Source organism: Pongo abelii, chromosome 1 (assembly GCF_028885655.2).
Source record: "Pongo abelii isolate AG06213 chromosome 1, NHGRI_mPonAbe1-v2.0_pri, whole genome shotgun sequence".
Classification (NCBI taxonomy): domain Eukaryota; kingdom Metazoa; phylum Chordata; class Mammalia; order Primates; family Hominidae; genus Pongo; species Pongo abelii.
Genome location: NC_071985.2, coordinates 190,867,081 through 190,889,687, shown reverse-complemented (window position 1 = coordinate 190,889,687; position 22,607 = coordinate 190,867,081). Strand labels below are relative to the sequence as shown.

Here is a 22,607-nt window from a genome sequence, read left to right as displayed (position 1 = left end):
AATATTAGCATATGCTTCAGCTCTGTATTTCAAATGCAGTAGATATTCTAAAAGCAATTATTGAATAGCAACACTTAACTGTTGTTAGGTCTTTCCTATGTGTCTGGCTCTATTCTTGAGGCTTTAATTGCTTTGTCTCATTTAATGCAGCCTCACAACTATCCTATGAGGTAAGTGGTTATTATCCCCATATTACAGATGAAGAAACTGATGCTCAAAGTGGTTGAACACAATTAACTTTTAGATTCACTTTATATAATCTGATTGGTTAATATAGAGAAAGCACAGATGAAGGACATTATAGCTATCATCCCTATTAATTCAGTTGAAAAGCTTTGAGACCAGGGAATTCTATTTACCATTAAAACAAAGTAAATTCTCTCTCTCACCACTTTTGTCTATGAGCCTTCCCTGCCCAGTGTACACATTCACTATGTTCTGATACTTTTTAGAATATCATTTATTTACTTGCTCAGTAAATAATTGATTAATCACCTACTCTCTGGTTCTTTGATAGGCCTTGGTATTAAGACATGAATTAAAAACATAGTCTTGGCTGGGTGCGGTGGCTCACGCCTGTAATCCCAGCACTTTGGGAGGCCGAGGCGGGCAGATCACAAGGTTAGGAGATCGAGACCATCCTGGCTAACATGGTGAAACCCTGTCTCTACTAAAAGTACAAAAAAATTAGCCAGGCATGGTGGCGGGTGCCTGTAGTCCCAGCTACTCAGGAGGCTGAGGCAGGAGAATGGCGTGAACCTGGGAGGTGGAGCTTGCAGTGAGCAGAGATTGTGCCACTGCACTCCAGCCTGGGCGACAGAGAGAGACTCTGTCTCAAAATCAAACAAACAAACAAACAAACAAAAAACCATAGTCTCCGCTTTCTTGGAATTTAAAGTGAGGAAAGGGGATATAAACAGGTATATAAATGCATACTTAATTATAAATCATAGTATGTTTGATGAAGGAAACAAATGTGGTAGTGATGAGTAAGGACATTTCAGATTAAATGATTCTGAAAATTGCCCCCTGCAAAGTGACATTTAAGCTAAGACCTGCAGAATAGGCAGGCAACTATACAATGAGAAGGGAAAAGGGAAAGCATTTCCGGCAGAGGGAAGTATGGAAAAAATTTGGTGTATCGGAAACTCTTAATACAAACCAGTGTGACAGGAGTTACAGTGGGAGAAGGAGAAATAACAAGATGGTTTTAAAGAGATAGACAAGGGCCAGAGAGTACAAAGCCAGGCAAGCTGGTGGGATCTGGAGTGCGGGACCACTGAAAGATTCTAAGCAGGGGTGTCAAGTAGTTCAATTTATGTTTTTAAAAGAAAATTTGGCCACAGCATTAGAGGATAGATTAGAAGAGAGTAAAAATGGAAGTGGTAGGACCAGTGCAGAGGCAGTTGCTATAGCCCAGGCTAGAGATGATGCCCCAGACTAGGGTGGTGGCAAAAAAAACGACACAAATGGATTAATGCAAGTTGTATTGTGGGGATAGAATGACAGCATGTGCTAAATGATTGGAATTGGTTCATAATGGAAAAGGAAGACTCAGGGATTACTGACCTGCACAAAAGTTTGGATGGTGGCATTATTTACTGAAATTGGGAAGACAGAGAAAAAAAGACTTTGGAGATATGGGCAGAATCAAGGAGTTTCATTTTGGCAAGTATTGGCATAAAATGGCATTTCAAATTATAGAAAAGAATAGCAAATCATCTACTCTCTAGGCCTAGAAGAGTCCAATAATGCTCACATGTTGGGTAGCATTGGAAGAGTCTACAAAGAAGACCAAGAAAGAACAGCAGAGAGCTAAGTGAAAACCAGCAAAGTTTGGTATCACAGAATGTTACTGAGAAGTCACTTGTCCATTGGATTTATTTTGGCAGCGAAGAGGTCAGTTAGTACCCTTGGCAGAAAGTTTCACTGGAGTAGTGGGGATGAAAGCCAGTTTGGACTAGATTGAAGAAAGGATGGGAAATGTTTAGACCATGCATATATAGAAACTCAGGAAAATTCCTTTGTCTAACTGCCATCTGTCTAAACTTTGGAAACTCTTACATGGCAGCTCTAAAGAGGTACTCAGCCATGTGACATTGGTATTTGTTGGCTTTTAGGGGACTATACTCCTTTGAAAGCGGCTTATTCTAGTTCACATTCATTCCACACTTATTTATATTACTCTTACTTATTCTTTACCTCTAGATAAAGATTGAACTAAAGCATGCCCAACAGAAGTTATTAGACAGTACAAAGATGTGCTCTTCACTCACGGAAGAGTGCAAGCACTGTCAGCAGAAAATCAAGGAACTGGAGTTGGAAGTACTTAAACAGACTCAGAGCATTAAATCACAGAACAACCTACAGGAAAAGCTGGCTCAGGAGAAATCCAAAGTTTCTGATGCAGAGGAAAAGGTAATTATCCTCATGCTTAATAAATAGCATACACTGAATACCACCACTGAAATCTTATTTCCCTGAGGATTTTAAGAAATAAATATGATGCAGACTTGATAGAATTCTAAGATTTTTTTTCTCTCCCATGTTTTCTTCTGTTTTGATTTCACCTGTTCCTACAATTTTAGGAATTCTTGTGTATTTGTAAAAACTTCATGGGCTTAAAAAGGTTAGTTTTATTAAAGCTATAACATGAACTTAAAGAACTGAGTGATCCCATATGGCTTTTGTTTTATATTTTCACATTTGAGAAGGCGTATTCTCTCATTTGGATTGGCTGTTCATGTAAATGTTGTTTTAATTTTGTTTTTTTAATAGACAAACAATTGTACATGTTCATGGGGTACATAGTGATGTTTACTTTTTATTTATTTATTTATTTATTTATTTTTGAGACAGAATCTTGCTCTGTCACCCAGGCTGGAGGGCAGTAGCGTGATCTCACTGCAAGCTCCACCTCCTGGGATCACGCCATTCTCCTGTCTCAGCCTCCCGAGTAGCTGGGACTACAGGCGCCCGCCACCACACCCGGCTAATTTTTTGTATTTTTAGTAGAGATGGGGTTTCACCGTGTTAGCCAGGATGGGCTCGATCTCCTGACCTCGTGATCCACCCGCCTCGGCCTCCCAAAGTGCTGGGATTACAGGCATGACCCACCGTGCCCGGCCCACAATGATGTTTAAATAGATATAATGTATAGTGATCAGATCAGGGTAATTATCATATTCATCACATGAAACATATTTTGTAATTTTGTAGGGGGATTTGTGTTGTGAAATGAACCATTTTGAAATATTGTCCCTTCATTTTAGATTGCCCAACACTAGGTGGCAGTAGTATGTAACAGTTGTACATTTTGATGTGCAAGTTTGAGAGTTAAATTGGATAAAAAAATAATTTCATCAAACCATATAATATGAAGCAAACATCAAAAAGTAGATGACAGCAATCTGAATTAAACTAAAAAATCTAATGTTGAGTTAAAGAAACCAGAACAAAAGAGTTCTTACTATACAATTCTATGTATACTATAAAGTTCAAGAATAGATAAAACTAAGCTATGGAAATAAGATAGTGGTTATTCTTGTGACAGGTATTAACTGAAGGAGGCATGAGGGAATCCTCTGTGGTGCTGCAAGTATTCTATATCTTGGCCGGGGAACTAGTTATACAAGTCAGATTTCATTGAGTACACTTAAGATATGTATGTTATTCATCATATGTATATATGTATGTTACTTTACCATATGGATGTTATTATTCCATTAAAAAGTAATTGGTAAAATTGGTAAAGATTGGCAAGATTTTAAAACTTAGACAATACTAAATATTGGTGAGGATTTGGTGCAACAAGAACTCATATATATTAACTTCACTTGGAAGAGTTAATTAGTATAAATGTTTTAAAGATGTGTGCATCATACAACTTAACACTTCTACTAGGCATAAGAAAAACTGTTATATGCATGTATGTATCAGGAAACAGGAACATAGTCATGTTCATAATATCATTGTTCCGAATAGCGGAAAACTAGAAACAACCCAAATGTCCCCTGGCACAAGATCAAAAAAATAAATTGTATATTTATATGGTAGTATTACTGGTAATCTGAGTTCTTTCCCCCAATTTGTATCAGTTGCAAAGAAAGAGCATCCAGGCTACTCTGCCTATGGGGTAGCCCTGCTCTGTCTATGGAACAGCCATTTCCCTGGAATTACCTTTTTTTTTTTTTTTTTTTTTTTTTGAGACAGAGTCTCGCTCTGTCACCAGACTGGAGTGCAGTGGCGCGATCTCAGCTCACTACAGCCTCCGCCTCCCAGATTCAAGCGATTCTCCTGCCTCAGCCTCCTGAGTAACTGGGACTACAGGTGCACACCACCACGCTCAGCTAATTTTTATACTTTTTAGTAGAGATGGGGTTTCACCATGTTGGGCAGGATGGTCTGGATCTCTTGTCCTCATGATCCACCCACCTAAGCCTCCCAAAGTGCTGGGATTACAGGCGTGAGCCACCGAGCCTTGCTGAATTAACTTATTTTTAAGAAAGGAAAGGAGAGGCGAGGTGAGGCAAGTGGCCAGGTGAGGTGAATGGCCAGGCGCAGTGGCTCACACCTGTAATCCCAGCACTTTGGGAGGCCAAGGTGTGTGGATCACCTGAGGTCAGGAGTTTGAGACCAGCCTGAACAACATGGTGAAACCCCATCTCTACTAATAATACAGAAATTAGCCAGGTGTGGTGGCACGTCCCTTTAATCCCAGCTACTCAGGAGGCTGAGGCAGGAGAATTGTTTGAACCCAGGAGGCGGAGGTTGCAGTGAGCTGAGATCACACCATTGCACTCCAGCCTGGGTGACAAGAGCGAAACTCTGTCTCAAAAAGAGAGAGAGAGAGAGAAGCAAGGAAGAAAGGAAGGAAGGAAGGGAGGGAGGAAGGAAGGAAGGGACTATTAGCATGGTGGCTCATACCTGTAATCCCAGCACTTTGGGAGGATGAGATGGGAGCATCACTTGAACCCAAAGTTCAAGACCAGCCTGAGCAACATAGTGAGACCCTATCTCTACAAAAATAAAAAAGTTAGCTGGGCATAGTAGCGCATGCATGTAGTACCAGCTACTCTGGAGGCTAAGGCAGGAGGATCACCTGGGCAATATAGCAACACCCCATCTCAAAAAAAAAAAAACCTCTCATATATTAAAAAGAAACAGCAAGGATGCGATTAACACAAAATTCAGGATATTGGTTTTCTTGGGTGGGGAGGGATGAGGGATAATCAAAGACGGTCACAGAATGGGCTTCAAAAGTATTGGAAATGTTCTCTTTCTTAAATTGTGTGGCAGATTCAAAAGTCTGGATGTATCCTTGACAGAGAAACCAATGAGGTGATGATTTTGTCCGTGGAATTCGTACTGAATTCCTTAAGTAAGAATTCTCCCTAGACAGAACTAAATAGAACAGCTCCAAGGAACTTGAGCTGGCCTCAGGTGGCTGGCTGCCTACTACCATTCCCCTTGAATCATTCTGCATCTTCTCCTCTCTCATGCTGTGTGGGCTATGCAGAGACCTAGGTGCAGGGGCTTGGGATTGATGCAGAAAGCCCCTCTCTTAGAAAACGGGTGACACCCACTGGCATTCACTGAATATTTGTGGGGAATGTGATGCCAAGCCATTGTAAAAGATTCTTTGTTGGGTCAGAAATATATTAGAGGGATAATAGCTACCCTGCTGAAATCTATTCATTCAATAAATATTTATTGAGCACCTACTATGTATGAGGCACAATTTAAGGTGACACAAGAGTTTATAAAAATAAGTAAACAAGTGTAAAGGAAATTTATCTTTAAAAAATGTGGGGTTTTTTTTGCTGCTACATGAAAAAGGCAAGAAAAAATGTTTTTAAATGACACTTTGGCATATAAACTCTAAAATATAATGGTCTCTCTTTCAAATTCATAAATTGTATTTTTAGTTATCCCAGAGCATTAAAAAACCTATTATTGATGCTAAGCAATATGCTAATAGGTGCTTGGTTTATAAGAGACTTCTATTTTGTTTTGCAGTGTTATTCATGAATCTAGCCACACTGTGGAGAAACTAGGTGCACTCACAATGCTGTTGGGAGTATAAATTGGTCTAATACCTGTGGAGGCAGTTTGGCATTATCTATCAAACAAACAAATACTCATAACCTTTGCCCTAGTAAATCTACATCTTATAATTTAATCTGCAGACATTGTTTGTAATAATATTGTTTATAATAGCAAAAGATTGGAATCAGCTTAAATGTTCACCAGTAGAGCATTGGTTAGATAAGTTATGGTATACCCTTGCAGTGGAGTGGTATGCAACTATGAAAGAGAAGACAACTCAATATGTGCATATAATATGGAAAAATGACCAAATGTGTATTGCTATAAAAAAGTAAGGTGCCTAATTATATATGGTATAGTATGTCATTGTTTGTGTAAAATTTATATGTATGGGGGATAACTATATAATATGTGTTTATATATGCATACATAAATCTCTGGAGGGATACATAAGAAATTAAAAACCATGGTTACCTATTCAGTGGAGGAAAATTTGGAGGAAGTAGGAGAGGGATGGGAAGGAGACTTTCCACTATATAGCTTCTTTTTTTTTTTTTTTTTTTTTTTTGAGACAGGGTCTCACTCTGTCACGCCACGCAGGCTGGAGTGCAGTGGCACAATCATTGACTCACTGTAACCTCAGCTTCCCTGGGCTCAGGCGATTCCCGCCATCTCAGCCTCCTGAGTAGCTGGGACTACAGGTACTCACCACCATGCCCAGCTGATTTTTGTATTTTTTTGTAAATATAGGGTTTTACCATGTTGCCCAGGCTGGTCTCGATCTCCTGAGGCTCAAGCAATTCACCCAGCTCAGCCTCCCACAGTTCTAGGATTACAGGCATGAGCCAGTATGTCTGGCCTGTAGCCTCTTTTATATACACACATTGAATTATATGAATGCATTACGTACTGCAAAAATTAAACAATTTATTTTAAAATTAAATCTAGCTACTCTTTTTACGTCAGGTCAGATTAATATGTTAGCACTGCTATGTTTGCTATTTATATGTTATTCCCCTAATTTGAAAAAAGGTCACACTCTTCTTAATGCTTTACTTGTAAACGTTTTTTCATTCAAGATTTTGGACCTGCAGCGGAAATTAGAACATGCTCATAAAGTCTGTCTCACAGACACTTGTATTTCAGAGAAGCAGCAGCTAGAGGAAAAGATAAAAGAAGCAACAGAAAATGAAGCTAAAGTAAAGCAACAATATCAAGAAGAACAACAGAAGAGGTAAGAGGAGCAGAGATCTCAGTTTCCTGTGGATTTAGCCATGACTGAGTTAATCAGCAATATCGATTTTTTCTAACAGAATATCAGAGAGTATTTCTGCTCTGTCCCCACTGAAGTAAACTCAGCCACACACAATTCCTGATATACTGCACTTACCACACTGTATTCTAATTGTTTATTTGCTAGTTTACCTCTGGCGCTAGAGTGTGAGATTTTTAAAGGCAGAGATTATTTCTTCTGGTTCTGGGGCACACCTAGTGGTAACAGTAAATATTCTTGACTGACTTGCCTATGAAATACTCTGGAATTTGCTCTGACATGTAGTCTGACAAAATTCAAACTACAATGAAGTTGATATTTTGTACAAGGGGACTTCAGAGAGTTTGTGGAAAAATTGAATTGAAAGATAAAATAAAAAATATATTGGCCAGGTGCAGTGGCTCACACCTGTAATCCCAGCACTTCGGGATGCAGAAGCAGGAGGATCACTTGAGCCTAGGAGTTTGAGACCAGCCTGGGCAACGTAGTGAGTCCTTGTCTCTACCAAAAAAAAAAAAAAAAAAAATCATCCCTCTCCCTCTCCCTCTCCCTTTTTCGGTCTCCCTCTGTTGCCGAAGCTGGACTGTACTGCGGTGATCTCGGCTCACTGCAACCTCCCTGCCTCGGGCTCCTGTGATTCTACTGCCTCCGCCTGCCGAGTGCCTGGGATTGCAGGCGCACGCCGCCACACCTGACTGGTTTTTGTATTTTTGGTGGAGACGGGGTTTCCCCGTGTTGACCGGGCTGGTCTCCAGCTCCTGGCCTGGAGTGATCTGCCCGCCTCGGCCTCCCGAGGTGCTGGGATTGCAGACGGAGTCTCGCTCACTCAATGCTCAATGTTGCTCAGGCTGGAGTGCAGTGGCGTGATCTCGGCTCGCTACAACCTCCACCTCCCAACCGCCTGCCTTGGCCTCCTAAAGTGCTAAGATTACAGCCTCTGCCCCGCCGCCACCCCGTCTAGGAAGTGAGGAGTGTCTCTGCCTGGCCGCCCATCGTCTGGGAAGTGAGGAGCGCCTCTGCCCGGCCGCCCCGTCTGGGATGTGAGGAGCGCCTCTGCCCGGCCGCCCAACGTCTGGGAATTGAGGAGCGCCTCTGCCCGGCCGCCCCGTCTGGGAAGTGAGGAGCGCCTCCGCCCGGCCGCCCCGTCTGGGAAGTGAGGAGCACCTCTGCCCGGCCGCCCCGTCTGGGAAGTGAGGAGCGCCTCTGCCCGGCTGCCACCCCGTCTGGGAGGTGAGGAGCGCCTCTGCCCGGCCGCCACCCCGTCTGGGAAGCGAGGATTTCCTCTGCCTGGCCGCCCCGTCTGGGAGGTGAGGAGCGCCTCTGCCCGGCCGCCACCCCGTCTGGGAAGCGAGGATTGCCTCTGCCTGGCCGCCCCGTCTGGGAGGTGAGGAGCGCCTCTGCCCGGCCGCCCCGTCTGGGAAGTGAGGAGCGCCTCTGCCCGGCCGCCCCGTCTGGGATGTGAGGAGCGCCTCTGCCCGGCCGCCCCATCTGGGAGATGAGGAGCGCCTCTGCCCGGCCGCCCAACGTCTGGGAATTGAGGAGCGCCTCTGCCCGGCCGCCCCGTCTGGGAAGTGAGGAGCACCTCTGCCTGGCCGCCCCGTCTGGGAAGTGAGGAGCGCCTCTGCCCGGCTGCCACCCCGTCTGGGAGGTGAGGAGCGCCTCTGCCCGGCCGCCACCCCGTCTGGGAAGCGAGGATTGCCTCTGCCTGGCCGCCCCGTCTGGGAGGTGAGGAGCACCTCTGCCCGGCCGCCACCCCGTCTGGGAAGCGAGGATTGCCTCTGCCTGGCCGCCCCGTCTGGGAGGTGAGGAGCACCTCTGCCCGGCCGCCACCCCGTCTGGGAAGCGAGGATTGCCTCTGCCTGGCCGCCCCGTCTGGGAGGTGAGGAGCGCCTCTGCCCGGCCGCCCCGTCTGGGAAGTGAGGAGCGCCTCTGCCCGGCCGCCCGGTCTGGGAAGTGAGGAGCGCCTCTGCCCGGCCGCCCCGTCTGGGAAGTGAGGAGCGCCTCTGCCTGGCCGCCCCGTCTGGGAGGAAGTGAGGAGCACCTCTGCCTGGCCGCTCCGTCTGGGAAGTGAGGAGCACCTCTGCTCCGCTGCCCCGTCTGGGAGGTGAGGAGTGCCTCTGCCCGGCCGCCACCCTGTCTGGGAGGAAGTGAGGAGCGCCTCTGCCCGGCCACCCCGTCTGGGAAGTGAGGAGCGCCTCTGCCCGGCCGCCCATCGTCTGGGAGGTGAGGAGCGCCTCTGCCCGGCCACCCCGTCTGGGAGGTGAGGAGGACCTCTGCCCGGCCGCCCCGTCTGGGATGTGAGGAGCGCCTCTGCCCGGCCACCCCGCCTGGGAAGTGAGGAGCACCTCTGCCCGGCCGCCCCGTCTGGGAAGTGAGGAGCACCTCTGCTCCGCTGCCCCGTCTGGGAGGTGAGGAGCGCCTCTGCCTGGCTGCCACCCCGTCTGGGAGGAAGTGAGGAGCGCCTCTGCCCGGCCACCCCGTCTGGGAGGTGAGGAGCGTCTCTGCCCAGCCACCCCATCTGGGAAGTGAGGAGCGCCTCTGCCCCGCCGCCTCGTCTGGGAGGTGAGGAGCGCCTCTACCTGGCTGCCCATCGTCTGGGATGTGAGGAGCGCCTCTGCCCGGCCGCCCCGTCTGGGAGGTGAGGAGCGCCTCTACCTGGCCGCCCATCGTCTGGGATGTGAGGAGCGCCTCTGCCCGGCCTCCCCGTCTGGGAAGTGAGGAGCGCCTCTGCCCGGCCACCCTGTCTGGGAGGTGAGGAGCACCTCTGCCCGGCCGCCCCGTCTGGGAAGTGAGGAGCGCCTCTGCCCGGCCGCCCCGTCTGGGAAGTGAGGAGCGCCTCTGCCCAGCCGCCCTGTCTGGGAGGTGTACCCAGCAGCTCCGAAGAGACAGCGACCATCGGGAGTGGGCCATGAGGACGATGGCGGTTTTGTTGAAAAGAAGGGGGGGAAATGTGGGAAAAAGAAAGGAGAGATCAGATTGTTGCTGTGTCTGTGTAGAAAGAGGTGGGCATAGGAGACTCCATTTTGTTCTGACTAGGAGAAATTCTTCTGCCTTGGGATGCTTTGATCTATGGCCTTTCCCCCAGCCCCGTGCTCTCTGAAACATGTGCTGTGTCAACTCAGGGTTAAATGGATTAAGGGCGGTGCAAGATGTGCTTTGTTAAACAGATGCTTGAAGGCAGCATGCTCTTTGAGAGTCATCACCACTCCCTAATCTCAAGTACCCAGGGACACAGACACTGCGGCTGCAGGGACCTCTGCCTAGGAAAACCAGAGACCTTTGTTCATGTGTTTATCTCCTGACCTTCTCTCCACTATCATCCTATGACCCTGCCATATCCCCCTCTCCGAGAAACACCCAGGAATGATCAATAAATACTTAATAAAAAAAATCATCCAGGCATGACAGTGCACTCCTGTAGTCCCAGCTACTCAGGAGGCTGAGGCAGGAGGATCACTTGAGCCCAGGAGTTTGAGGCTGCAGTGAGCCATGATTGAAACACTGCACTCTGGACTGGGTGGCAGAATGAGACCCTGTCTCAAAAAACAACTTTATTTCTCAACATAAGCTCCATCAAGGTCAAGGCACTTTTGTAAGTGATGATGCACGCCATTTAGTCCATCCCTAAAGAACTGAGTGAGAATCCTGGGAGTTTAACCATATCATTGCAGTCTTTTGTACATTATTAACTGAAGAGAAATGGGTGCCCTTTAAATATTTTTTAAGATTGGGAAACAAAAAGAAGTCAGAAGGAGCCAAATCAGGACTGTAAGGTGGATGCCTAATAGTTTCCCATCAAAACTCTTGGAAAATTGCCCTTGTTTGATAAGGGGAATGAGTAGGAGCATTGTCATGGTAGAGAAGGACTCTGGTGAAGCTTTCCCAGGGATTTTTTAAAATAAAGCTTTCTCAAAACACTCTCATAATAAACAGGTTATCATTTGGCTTTCTAGAAAGTCAATAAGCAAAATCCTTTGAGCATCACAAAAAACTGTTGACATGACCTCTGCTCTTGACTGGTCCACTTTTGCTGTGACTGGGCCACTTCCTCCTCTTGGTAGCCATTTCTTTGATTGTGCTTTGTCTTCAGTATCATATTGGTAAAGCCATGTTTCTTTTCCTGTTACAATTCTTCAAAGAAATGCTTCAGGATCTTCATCCCACTTGTGTAAAATTCCTATTGAAAGCTTTGCTCCTGTCTGTAGCTAATCTGAATGCAACAGTTTTGGCACCCATCAAGTGGAAAGTTTGCTAAACTTTAATTTCTCTGTCAGAATTGTGGTAAGCTGAATCAATTGAGATGTCTATGATATTGGCTATTGTTTCTGCTTCTAATTATCAGTCTTCAATTAGGGCACAAAAAAATATTTTTTTTTCTTTGTAAATTGGTGTGGATGGTCTGTCACTGTGGGCCTCATCTTCAACATCATCTCATCCCTTCTTAAAATGACTTATCCATTAGTAAACTGCTGATTTCTTTGGGCTATTGTCTCTTTAAACTTTTCATTAAAGCATCAATGACTTCAGCATTCTTCCACCTTAGTTTCACCATAAATTTGATGTTTGTTCTTGCTTAGTGTCCTTATGTCTAAAGTGGGAATTGTAATGTCAGTTCTATACATCTTTTGTGAAGATTTGCTAAGAAGAAATATGTATGCACTATTTAAACTAAGTGTAGGAAAATAAAATATATAGGGAAATTCTTCTACCAAAAGGGGACTCTATAGTATATATTGTTTCATAATCTGGAAGAAAGTAACCCTGATTTAAATAGTTAGATTGTAACCTACTTTTTCACTTAAAATATTACGATCTGTTTATCTGACATTACATTTTTTTCTAGAATATTCTTTTAATGATATGTCACATTTTATTTAATAAATCCTTTATTATTGAACATTTAGATTTTTCCCAGTTTCTTCTATTTCAGTGACATAATATATATCCTGACACATAATAAGCACTTCTACCAGGAAATAGAATCAGTAGGAATATATATTTAATAAAAGCCTTATTACAGGGACTTGGTCTTATGCAATTGTGGGAACAGGTTATGCAGTCTGTATGGCATCATCTTTGCATCTTATGCTAGAGCTTGAAGTCTGCAGGACTTCAAACAATCAGGAAATGAAGTTGAATGTAAAGTGGGAGAGCAACAAGGTGGAAACCATGAAGATGGACTGGAACCCATGTCAGTTCTTGCTGCCTCTAACCTTGATAAAGTGTAGGTATCCTACAGGAGAAACTGGCACCCTTCATCAAGGAGCTAAATAGACATCTGGCCCAGGAGATGGAAAAGGTGAAGGAGGATTCAAGGGAAGGTGGAGCAGTTGTAGGCCTGGCTGTTGCATCATGCCAAGGTGAGCAGGAGATATCTAGCAGTGTTTATAAACTATAAAAGTGCCTGCTCCAACCTTCCACCTGGAAAAACCAAAATGTTTCAATTCTGTTCTCTAAATCTTACACAAATATTATCTCCTGTGGCCCACTATAACCAGAAACTTACACAGAAGGAATTCTGGGAAACTAGACAAGTCAAAATGTTACAAAGCTACTCTATTAAAAATATATTTGTTAAACTATAGTTAATTTTATTTAGTTTAAATTAGGCCTGGCACCAGTGGCTCACACCTGTAATCCCAGCACGTTAGGAGGCTGAGGCAGGCAGATCACTTGAGGTCAGGAGTTTGAGATCAGCCTGGCCAACATGGTGAAATCCCATCTTTACTAAAAATACAAAAATTAGCCAAGCATGGTGGCAGACACATGTTAACCCCAGCTACTTGGGAGGCTGAGGCAAGAAAATTGCTTAAACCCAGGAGGCAGAGGTTGCAGTGAGCCAAGATCGCGCCACTGCACTCTAACGTGGGCAACAGGGCAGGCTAAACAGGTGAGAATCCATCTCAAAAAAGAGAAAGTGTTGTTGTTATTATAATATTGGATGTTATTGTTGTTACTATTGTTGTCATTATCATCATAATCTTCTCAGTAAGATGAAAAAAGTTCATTTGGCCAGAACAAAATGTTTAGAGACAAGGAAAGTGGCAAGAAAATGAGGCTAGAAAGGTAAGCTAGACCTAGGTCATGTAGAACTTAACAGACCACACTGAGTTTGAACCTGTTCATGAAGGTATTGGTCTGTGGTTTTCCTATCACATAATATCTGTATCTGGTTTTGGTATTAGGGTAATGTTTGTCTCAAAAAATTACTTAGGAAGTGTCCCCTCTCCTTCAATTTTTTTTGGAAGAGATTGCAGAGAACTGGTATCATTTCTTTCTTAAATGTTTGGTAGAATTCACCATGAAATCATCTGGGCCTAGTGCTTTATTTTTTGGAGGGTAATTAATTATTGATTCAATTTCTTTAGCAGATATAGGCCAACTGAGATTATCTATTTCTCCTTGTGTGAGCTTTCGTAGTTTGTGTCTTTCAAAGAATCAGTCCATATAATGTAAGTTATCATATTTGTAGGCAGAGTTGTTCATAATATTCCTTTATTATCCTTTTAATGTCCATGGAGTTACTATTGGTGGCCCCTCTTTCATTTTGATATTTTAAAAAAATGTTTTATTTGTAAAATAGAGATGAGGCTTTGCTGTGTTGCCCAGGCTGGGCTCAAGTTCCTGCATTCAAGTGATACTCCTGCCTCAGCCTCCCAAAGTGCTGGGATTATAGATGTGAGCCATTGTGCCTGGCCACATTTTTTATGTTATTAATATTTGTCTTCTCTATTTATTAGTTAGCCTGGCTAGAGGTTTATCTATTTTATTCATCTTTTCAAAGAAGGAACTTTTGGTTTCATTGATTTTTCTCTATTGTTTTCTTGTTTTCAATCCCATTGACTAATACTCTCATTTTTACTATTTCTTTGCTTCTGCTTGCTTTAGGCTTATAATGTTCTTCTTTCTCTAGTTTCCTAAGGTGAAAGCTTAGATTACTGATTTTAGATTTTTCTTCCTTTATAATATATGCATGTAATACTACAAGTTTTCTGCTATGTTGTATCCTATAAATTTTGTAAGTTGTATTTCGTTTTAATTTAGTTCAAAATATTTTTAATTTATTGAGACCTCCTTTTTGACTCATGTATTATTTAGAAGTGTGTTGTTTATCCCAAATATTTAGAATTTTCCATCTCTCTTTTTCTTATTGATTTATGGTTTCATAATATCAGTTTAAACAGTTGTATGACATTCTGTTACATAAATATATCATACTTTATGTAATACTTACATCTTTTAGACTTTTTTGCTATTATAAAGCTATAATAAATATCTTTATACATAAGACTTTGCAACTGCAATGAAGTATGATGAAGTGTGGTAAGTGTTATACCAAAGAAGGTTTAGGTTGCCATGATAGTACATAACACGGCTACCTATGGAGTGAGGGAGCTTAAGAAAGACTTCCTCAAAGAAAGTGATTTAAGTTGAGAAGGAAGTAGTTGGTATCAAGAAGCTAAATAGAGAATAGTATGGAGGACCACTTTGAGGAAGTGAAAAAGTTCATTGGCTGAAAGAAAATGAGGTTAGGGACAGTGGTGAGAAAATGAGATGAGGAGGTGAGGTAGGTCTAGCTCATTCAGAACCTTAGATTTTGTTTGTTTGTTTGTTTGTCTAGAGTCAGGGATCTTGCTTTGTTGCCCAGGCTGGAATACAGGCACAATCATGACTCACTGCAGCCCTGAACTCTTGGGCTCAGATGATCCTCCTGCCTCCACCTACTGAGTAGCTAGGACTATAGGCATGCCCAACATGCCCAGCTAATTAAAAAAAAAATTTAGAGACAGGATCTCCCTATGTTGCTCAGGTTGTTTTAGAACTCCTGGCCTCAGGTGATCCTCCAGCCTCAGACTCCCAAAGTGTTAGGAGGTGTGAGCCATAGTGCCACAGATCCTCATGAGCCACAGTGCCCAGCTCTTGTGAGCCACAGTGCCCATTTCTCATGCAGAATATATCAAGCCATGGTGAACAGTTTGGACTTTACCTTAAGAGTATGGGGGTTCCTGAATCAAGGAACAGAAGAAATATATATATAAGAAAAAGTAATGGGGAGCCACTATAGGATTTTAAGCAGAGGAAGTTATGTGATTAGTTTGCAATTTAGAAAGAACACTCTGACTACTAAAAGAGGCCCAGGCTGCAGAGAATGCAGGGAGTCTTATCAGTACACCAATTTCTTAATTTTATTCATTGGCAGACCTGGTTTGTTAGTCTTTTATTTTTCAAACTCTTTATCAATTAACTTCTCGCATATTCTTGAGTTGCTCTTTTAATTTTGACTTCCGACTTTGCTTTTCTTCTTTTTGTAGAGATGGGGTCTCACTCTGTCACCCAGGCTGCAGTGCAGTGGTGCGATCACAGTTCACTGCAGCCTTGACCTCCCAGGCTCAAGCACTTCTCCCACCTCGGCCTCCTGAGTAGCTGGGACTACAGGTGCATGCCACCATGCCTGTCTAATTTTTAAAAAATTTTTTATAGAGACGAGTTCTCACTATGTTGCCCAGGCTGCTCCTGAACTTTTGGGCTCAAGCAATCCTCCCACCTTGGCCTCCCAAAGTGCTGGGATTATAGATGTGAGCCACCATGTCCAGCCAACTTCCTATTTTCCAATTCTAGTTTTCAGCTCTCAAATTTTACTGCCAATAACTCAAGTGTTTTTAGTTTCAGTGGATCAAAACTTTTCTTTTAGTTTCAAGTCTTATCTCTTAGTCTGGAAATTGAGAGTGGAACCAAAAAGAAGTAGGCCATAATAGCAGGTATACAGTGAATCAGATGAAGGAGAGATGAAAGAGAGGATATTGCTGTAGAAGTGGATATGAATGGTAGAAAATTAGCTATAGCAGTCCTTGGAGAGTCTGCACTTACATCCAAGAAACATAAGGAGAAGAACTAGAGGTGGAGAGATGTGAGCCCATGTCTCAAATATAATTGTCCCCCAATAACCTGTTGATTTCTCAGAATACTGAAGTTAGAGAAAGCAAACTTAATTGTCTAATGTCAGGATTTTACTGCCCTAGCATGCAGGTGAGACTTTTGCCCACCAGTACTATTTCATTGTCATCATCACAGTCTTCAAGATGAATCTCCTAAGTCCAGAGAACCTTGGTCTGAAATCCTCAGAAAACTCTTTCCACAAACTGTACTCTATTACTGAAATGCCAGGGGTTTGGTCTAGGTCCCATTGCTTAGTGCACAGAAAGCCAATTACTGAGACAATGAGTATTGCCAGGGTAAAAGGCTTTATTAGGGTGCCACAGTTGAGGAGAATGGGAGATCAGTCTCAAATCTATCTCCCTGACCAACTAAAATTTGGGGGGTTATAGCAGGGAAGGAATGTAAAACAGGAATTAGTGAGGGGTAAGGAACCAATCATGAGGAATGAGGCATCTCATTTTCTGGATGCTACGATCTGGTGAATTTTAGTTTCTTGCCTGAGGGTCAGTCTCCTGAGGGAGGAACTCAGATATAAATTTCAAGTTTTAAGACTGGGAGGGTACATTTCTACTTTGTTTAAAAAACTGTAAGTGTAATTTCTATGGGACAGTTGGGCTGGTTTCATGATGAGACTGAAAGAGCAAAGTGCTAATGGCCTTTGTAGGGGTGGAGGGAAAATTTCCCCTCCCCTACTGAAGGTTTTCTGAAAAGTCAACTGACAAAAGACAGATTAATAGGAGAAAAAGCAAACACAATTTTATTAACGTGGGGTGGGGAATATCAAGTGTGATGACCCAATGTCTAAGTGTGTTGCAGAAGCTCATATACCCGTTTCCAGGGGAGAGGGAGATGAGGAATGTAGACAATTCCAACGGACAGTAACTCATTAGGGAGAGTGAAGGGACCCTGGAGACAAAAATTAATTCATAAATTATTCACCTGGGAATTTGAATGAGTTTAAGAGATAACCGTTGTCTTGTGAAAAGAGCTGTGGAGGTGTTGTTACATTCCTCAGTCTTCTTTTCTGAAGATCCATAAATAATGCAATTTCAGGGAGGGGATGGGTATAATTGTTCTCCTTGGTAAGTCCAGTCTTCATGCAGATAAGAGAAAAGCCTCTTCTAACATCTGCTGATCTCTAAGGGCCTTTCATTCAAAATATTTAGTATACCAGGGTACCATATTTGAGGTAAAATTCTCTGAGTTCCTTTACCCTCTTTTGGAAAATGGTTAATTTTCTCATAAAATGCAGGCTCATTTATGATTCATTTATAGCAGTGTTAATGTGTGCTTATCATTATCAATAGTGCTTGTAACTAACGTTACCTTAAACCCAGAAGATGAAGGGCTCAACTCGTAAAGCAGTAAGGAAGAAAGAATATGGGATTCAGGATTCAAGCCCTACCTCCACCTTGTCTTAACTGTTCTCTCTACCACAACTTCCTCATCTCTGAAATAAGGACAACTACTTTTTCCTCATAGGGTCATTTTGTTGAGTGAGTGAGAGAAGTAAGGAAAGCTTCTATCACAAAAGAGGTTCCCTGTGTTGGTCCCTTTAGCTTATAGACGCATACCCTACTTCATTGAACCAAAAAAAAAAAAAAAAAATCCCTTGTGGTGCCATAAAAATTTTAGGTCTGAATTTCATTTGCAATTCATGGTGTGATTTAATGTACATTAATTGCCCTCAGGAAACTTCTATATCAGAACGTAGATGAGTTACACAGGCAAGTGAGAACCTTACAAGATAAAGAAAATCTACTGGAAATGACCTGTTCTCAGCAACAATCCAGAATTCAGCAACAAGAGGCCCTACTTAAACAACTGGAAAATGAAAAAAGAAAATATGATGAGGTAAGAAAGTAAATAGACATGCTTCTCAGTTTTCCTATTCCAATTAGTAACAGCTAATTATTATTGAGTGCCTAGCACTTTACTAAACGTAATCGTTTAGTCAGGGTTCAGTCAGGAAAGTAGAATCTACTCTAGGTATTTCAAGCAAGAAGAGATTTAACACAGGGAATAAGAGCTTACAAAACAGTTGGAAGGGACCAGGGGAGAGTAGAGTCAGAAAGGACTGCTGCTAGCTTTCAATAAATCCAGAAGTTCAGAAATCACAGAGAAGCCACCTCCTGCAATGTCAAAGTGGAGAATTTGCAGGAACTCTCCTGAAGCTCCTACAAATGTCTCATCTGTTGTCTGCCCTTTTATCCATCTGCTAGTGCTAAAGAACTGTTGGGGGGAAAGACAAACAAACCTGTTTCTTCTTTCTATACTTGTACAACTCTCAATACTTCACTTCTGATATAGTTTGGATGATTCTCCTCTCCAAATCTCATGCTGAAATGTAATCCCCATCATTGGAGGTGGGGCTTAGCGGGAGGTGGTTTGGTCATGGGGGTGGGTCCCTCATAAATGGCTTGATGCTGTCCTCATGATAATAAATTATCGCGAGATCTAGATGTTTAAAAGTGTGTGGCACCTCTCCGCTCTCTCTTGCTCCCACTCTCACCGTGTGACATGTCTGCTCCCATTTCACCTACCACCATGATTGCTAGCTTCCTGAGGCCCTCACCAGAAGCTGAGCAGATGCCGATACCATGCTTCCTGTATAGTCTGCATATCTGTAAGCCAATTAAACTTCTTTTCTTTATAAATTACCCAGTCTCAGGTATTTCTTTATAGCAGTGCAAGAACAGCTTGACACAGAAAATTGGTACCAAGAAGCAGAGCATTGCTAAAAAAGATACCTGAAAATGTGGAAGCAACTTTGGAACTGGGTAACAGGCAGAGATTGGAAGAGTTTGGAGGGCTCAGAAGAAGATAGGATGACCAGGAACAGTGGCTCACAACCGTAATTCCAGCGCTTGAGAGGCTGAGGTAGGAGGATTGCTTGAGGCCAGGAGTTCGAGACCAGCCTGGGCAACATAGTGAGCCCTTGTCTCAACAAAAAAATAAAAAATTAGCCAGATATGGTAGCATGGACCTGTAGTACCAGCTACTCAGGAGGCTGAGTTGGGAAGATCACTTGAGCTGGGAGGTCAGGGTTGCAATGAGCCATGATCATGCCACTACACTACAGCCTAGGTGACACAGCAAGACTCTGTCTCAAAAAAAAAAAAAAAAAAAAGAGGATGAAAGTTTGTAACTTCTTAGAGACTGGTTAAATTGTTGTGACCAAAATACTGATAGAAATATGGACAGCGAAGGCCAGCCTAGTGAGGTCTCAGATGGAAATGAGGAACTTATTGGGAACTGGAATAAATGTCACTCATGTTACACCCTAGCAAAGAACTCCTGCATTGTGTTCATGTACCAAGGATCTGTGGAAGTTTGAATTTAAGAGTGGTGATTTAGGGTCTCTGGCAGAAGAAATTTCTAAGCAGCAAAGCATTCAAGATGTGGCCTGACTCCTTGTAACAACCTGTGATCAGATATGGGAGCAAAGGAATGACTTAAAGTTGGAACTTATATTCAAAAGGGAAGCAGAGCACAAAAAATCAGCAAATTTGCAGCCTGGCCATGTGGCAGAGAAAGAATCCCAGCAGGGTATGGAGCAACTACTTGCTAGAGAAACTAGCATGACTAAATGGGAGCCAAGTGCTAATATCCAAGACTGGGAAAAAGGACTCAAAGGCAATCTCAGAGAACTTGGAGACAGCCCCTACCACCACAGGCCCACAGACGTAGGAGGAAAGAATGGTTTAGGGGGCCAGGCACTGGGTACCACTGCTCTGCTCAGCCTCAGGACACTGATCCCTGAATCCCAGCTACTACAGCTCCAGCTGTGGCTCAAAGGACCTCAGATACAGCTCAGGCTGCCTGTCCAGAGGATGCAAGCCATAAGCCTTGGTGGTTTCCATGTGGTATTAAACCTATGGGCACATAGAATGCAAGAGTGAAGGAGGCTTGGCAGCTCCCACATAGATTTCAGATGATGTGGGAGATAGCCTGGGTGCCCAGGCAGAACCCTGCCACAGGGGCAGAGGCCTCACAGAGAAGTTCTAATAGGGCAATGCTGAGGGGAAATGTGGGGCTGGAGTCCTCACACAGAGTCCCCACTGGGGCACTGCCTCGTGGAGCTATAAGAAGTGGGCCACTGCCCTCCAGACTCCAGAATGGTAGATCCACAGGCAGCTTGCATCCTGTACCTGGGAAAGCCTCACACACCCAACTCCAACCAGTGAGATCAGCCACAGGGGCTGCGGCCTGCAAAGCCACAGGAGAAGAGCTACCCAAGGCCTTGGGAGCCTACGCATTGCACCCTTGTGCCCTGGATGTGGGACATGGAGTCAAGGGAGAGTATTTTGGAGCTTTAAGATTTAATGACTGCCCTGCGGAGATTTAGACTTGCATGGGGCCTATTGACTCCTTCTTTTGGCTAATTTCTCCCTTTTGGAATTGTAATGTTTACCTAATGCCTGTACTGCCACTGTATCTTGGGAGTAAATGACTTATTTTGATTTTTACAGGCTCATAAGTGGAAGGAGATAAGTCTCAGAAGAGACTTAGGACTTTGGACTTGATGCTGGAATGAGTTAAGACTTTTGGGGACTATTGGTAGGGAATGATTGTATCTTGTAGTGTGAGAAAGACACGCAATTTGAGGGGTCATGGGTGGAATGATACGGTTTGGTTCTTTATCCCCTCCAAATCTCATCTTGAAATGTAATCCCTGTTGTTGGAGGTTGGGTCTGAGGGGAGGTGTTTGGGTCATTGGAGTGCATCCCTCATTAATGGCTTGGTGCTGTCCGCATAATGGTGAGTGTGCTCTTCATGAGATCTGGTTGTTTAAAAGTATGTAGCCAGGCATGGTAGCTCATGCCTATAATCCCAGCAGTTTGGGAGGCCAAGGCGTTTGAGCTTGACCTTGAACTTGAGCTCAGGAGTTTGAGACCAGCCTTGGCAACATGGAGAAATCCATCTGTACAAAAAAATACAAAAATTAATTGGGTGTGGTGGCATGCACCTGTAGTCTCAGCTATTCAGGAGGCTGAGGTGGGGAAGATGGCTTGAACCTGGGAGGCGGAATTTGCAGTGAGCTGAGATCACGCCATTGCACTCCAGCCTGGACAACAGAGCCAGACCCTGTCTCGAAAAATAAATAAATAAATAAAATTTAAAATATAAATAAATAAAGTATGTGACACCTCTCCCCATTCTCTTGCTCCTCTCACCGTATGACATGTCTGCTCCCACTTCACCTACCATCATGATTGTGAGCTTCCTGAGGCCCTCACCAGAAGCTGAGCAGATGCTGGCACCATGCTTTCTGTATAGCCGGCAGAACCGTGAGCCAATTAAACTTCTTTTCTCTATAAATTACCCAGTCTCGGGTATTCCTTTATAGCAATGCAAAAATGGCCAAATACAACTTCTGACACCAGTTATCTGAGTTTTTCCCCGTACTAAGCAATTCTCCAATTCTTTGTGGACACCAACTGGATGTACAAAAATGTAAGTCAGTCTGACACTATCTACCTGAAGATAGCATCAGATCCCATGAGTTAAGCTCTCAGTCCCACAATACTGCCCCCATTCGACATGCCAATTGCAAGTCCAGGTTTTTGCTTATGCTTCTGACCAACCAGTTATAAATCAGAGGTCCCCACAACCCTCTCCTTGGGTTTGATCTTTTTCTAGGATGGCTCACAGAATTCAGGAAAACAGTTTGCTTACTGGATTACTGGCTGATTATAAAAGGGTACAACTCAGGAACAGCCAGATGGAAGAGATGCATAGGGCAAGGCATGCGGAAAGGGATGTGGAACTTCCATGACCTCTGATCACACCACCCTCCTAGGACCTCCACATATTCAGCAACCTAGAAGCTCCCCAAACCTTGTCCTTTTGGGGGTTTATGAAGGCTTCATTATGTAGGCATGATTGGTTAAATCATTAACTGTTAGTGGTTAACTCAACCTTTAGTCCCTCTCCCTTCCTGGGAAGTCTGGGTGAGTCTGAAATTTCCAACCCTGTAAACATATAGTGGTACCCCTGGCAACTTGCCCACATCCTGAGGCTACCCCAGAGTCTCCCCACCCCTCTGCCATCAGTCTTCTCATTAGTTTACAAAAAGACACTTACCACTTAAGAGATTCCAAGAGTTTTAGGAGCAGCGTGCCAGGAAATAAGACAAAGATCAAAATATGTATGTATTTTGCCACAGTAACACAAGAAAAATTACTTTTCCTTCCCTTACGCTTTCCAAATTGTGTGCAAGTTCCTCTCATCTGCAGAAACTACACTTGATCCCTGCTAGCAGAGGAGTCTGGAAAATGCAGTTTTCAGGCTTCCAAGCTCATGGCCCAGGGGAAAGCTTAGAAGAGTGGGGTCATGTTGAGTTCTA

The 22,607-nt window shown here is 43.6% G+C and overlaps 1 protein-coding gene across 15 annotated transcripts in view; it reads left to right on the top strand.

Annotated features, from left to right (window-relative positions):
- The window catches only part of CCDC30 (coiled-coil domain containing 30), a 194,491-nt gene that overhangs the window by 109,657 nt on the left and 62,227 nt on the right, over window positions 1–22,607 (top strand). For all 15 annotated transcript variants that reach the window (XM_054536989.2, XM_054536979.2, XM_054536958.2 and 12 more), the window contains 3 exons: window positions 2,209–2,418; window positions 7,128–7,282; window positions 17,950–18,112. In XM_054536989.2, the coding sequence (XP_054392964.2) occupies window positions 2,209–2,418; window positions 7,128–7,282; window positions 17,950–18,112 (528 nt within the window). The remainder of the gene's footprint in view (window positions 1–2,208; window positions 2,419–7,127; window positions 7,283–17,949; window positions 18,113–22,607) is intronic.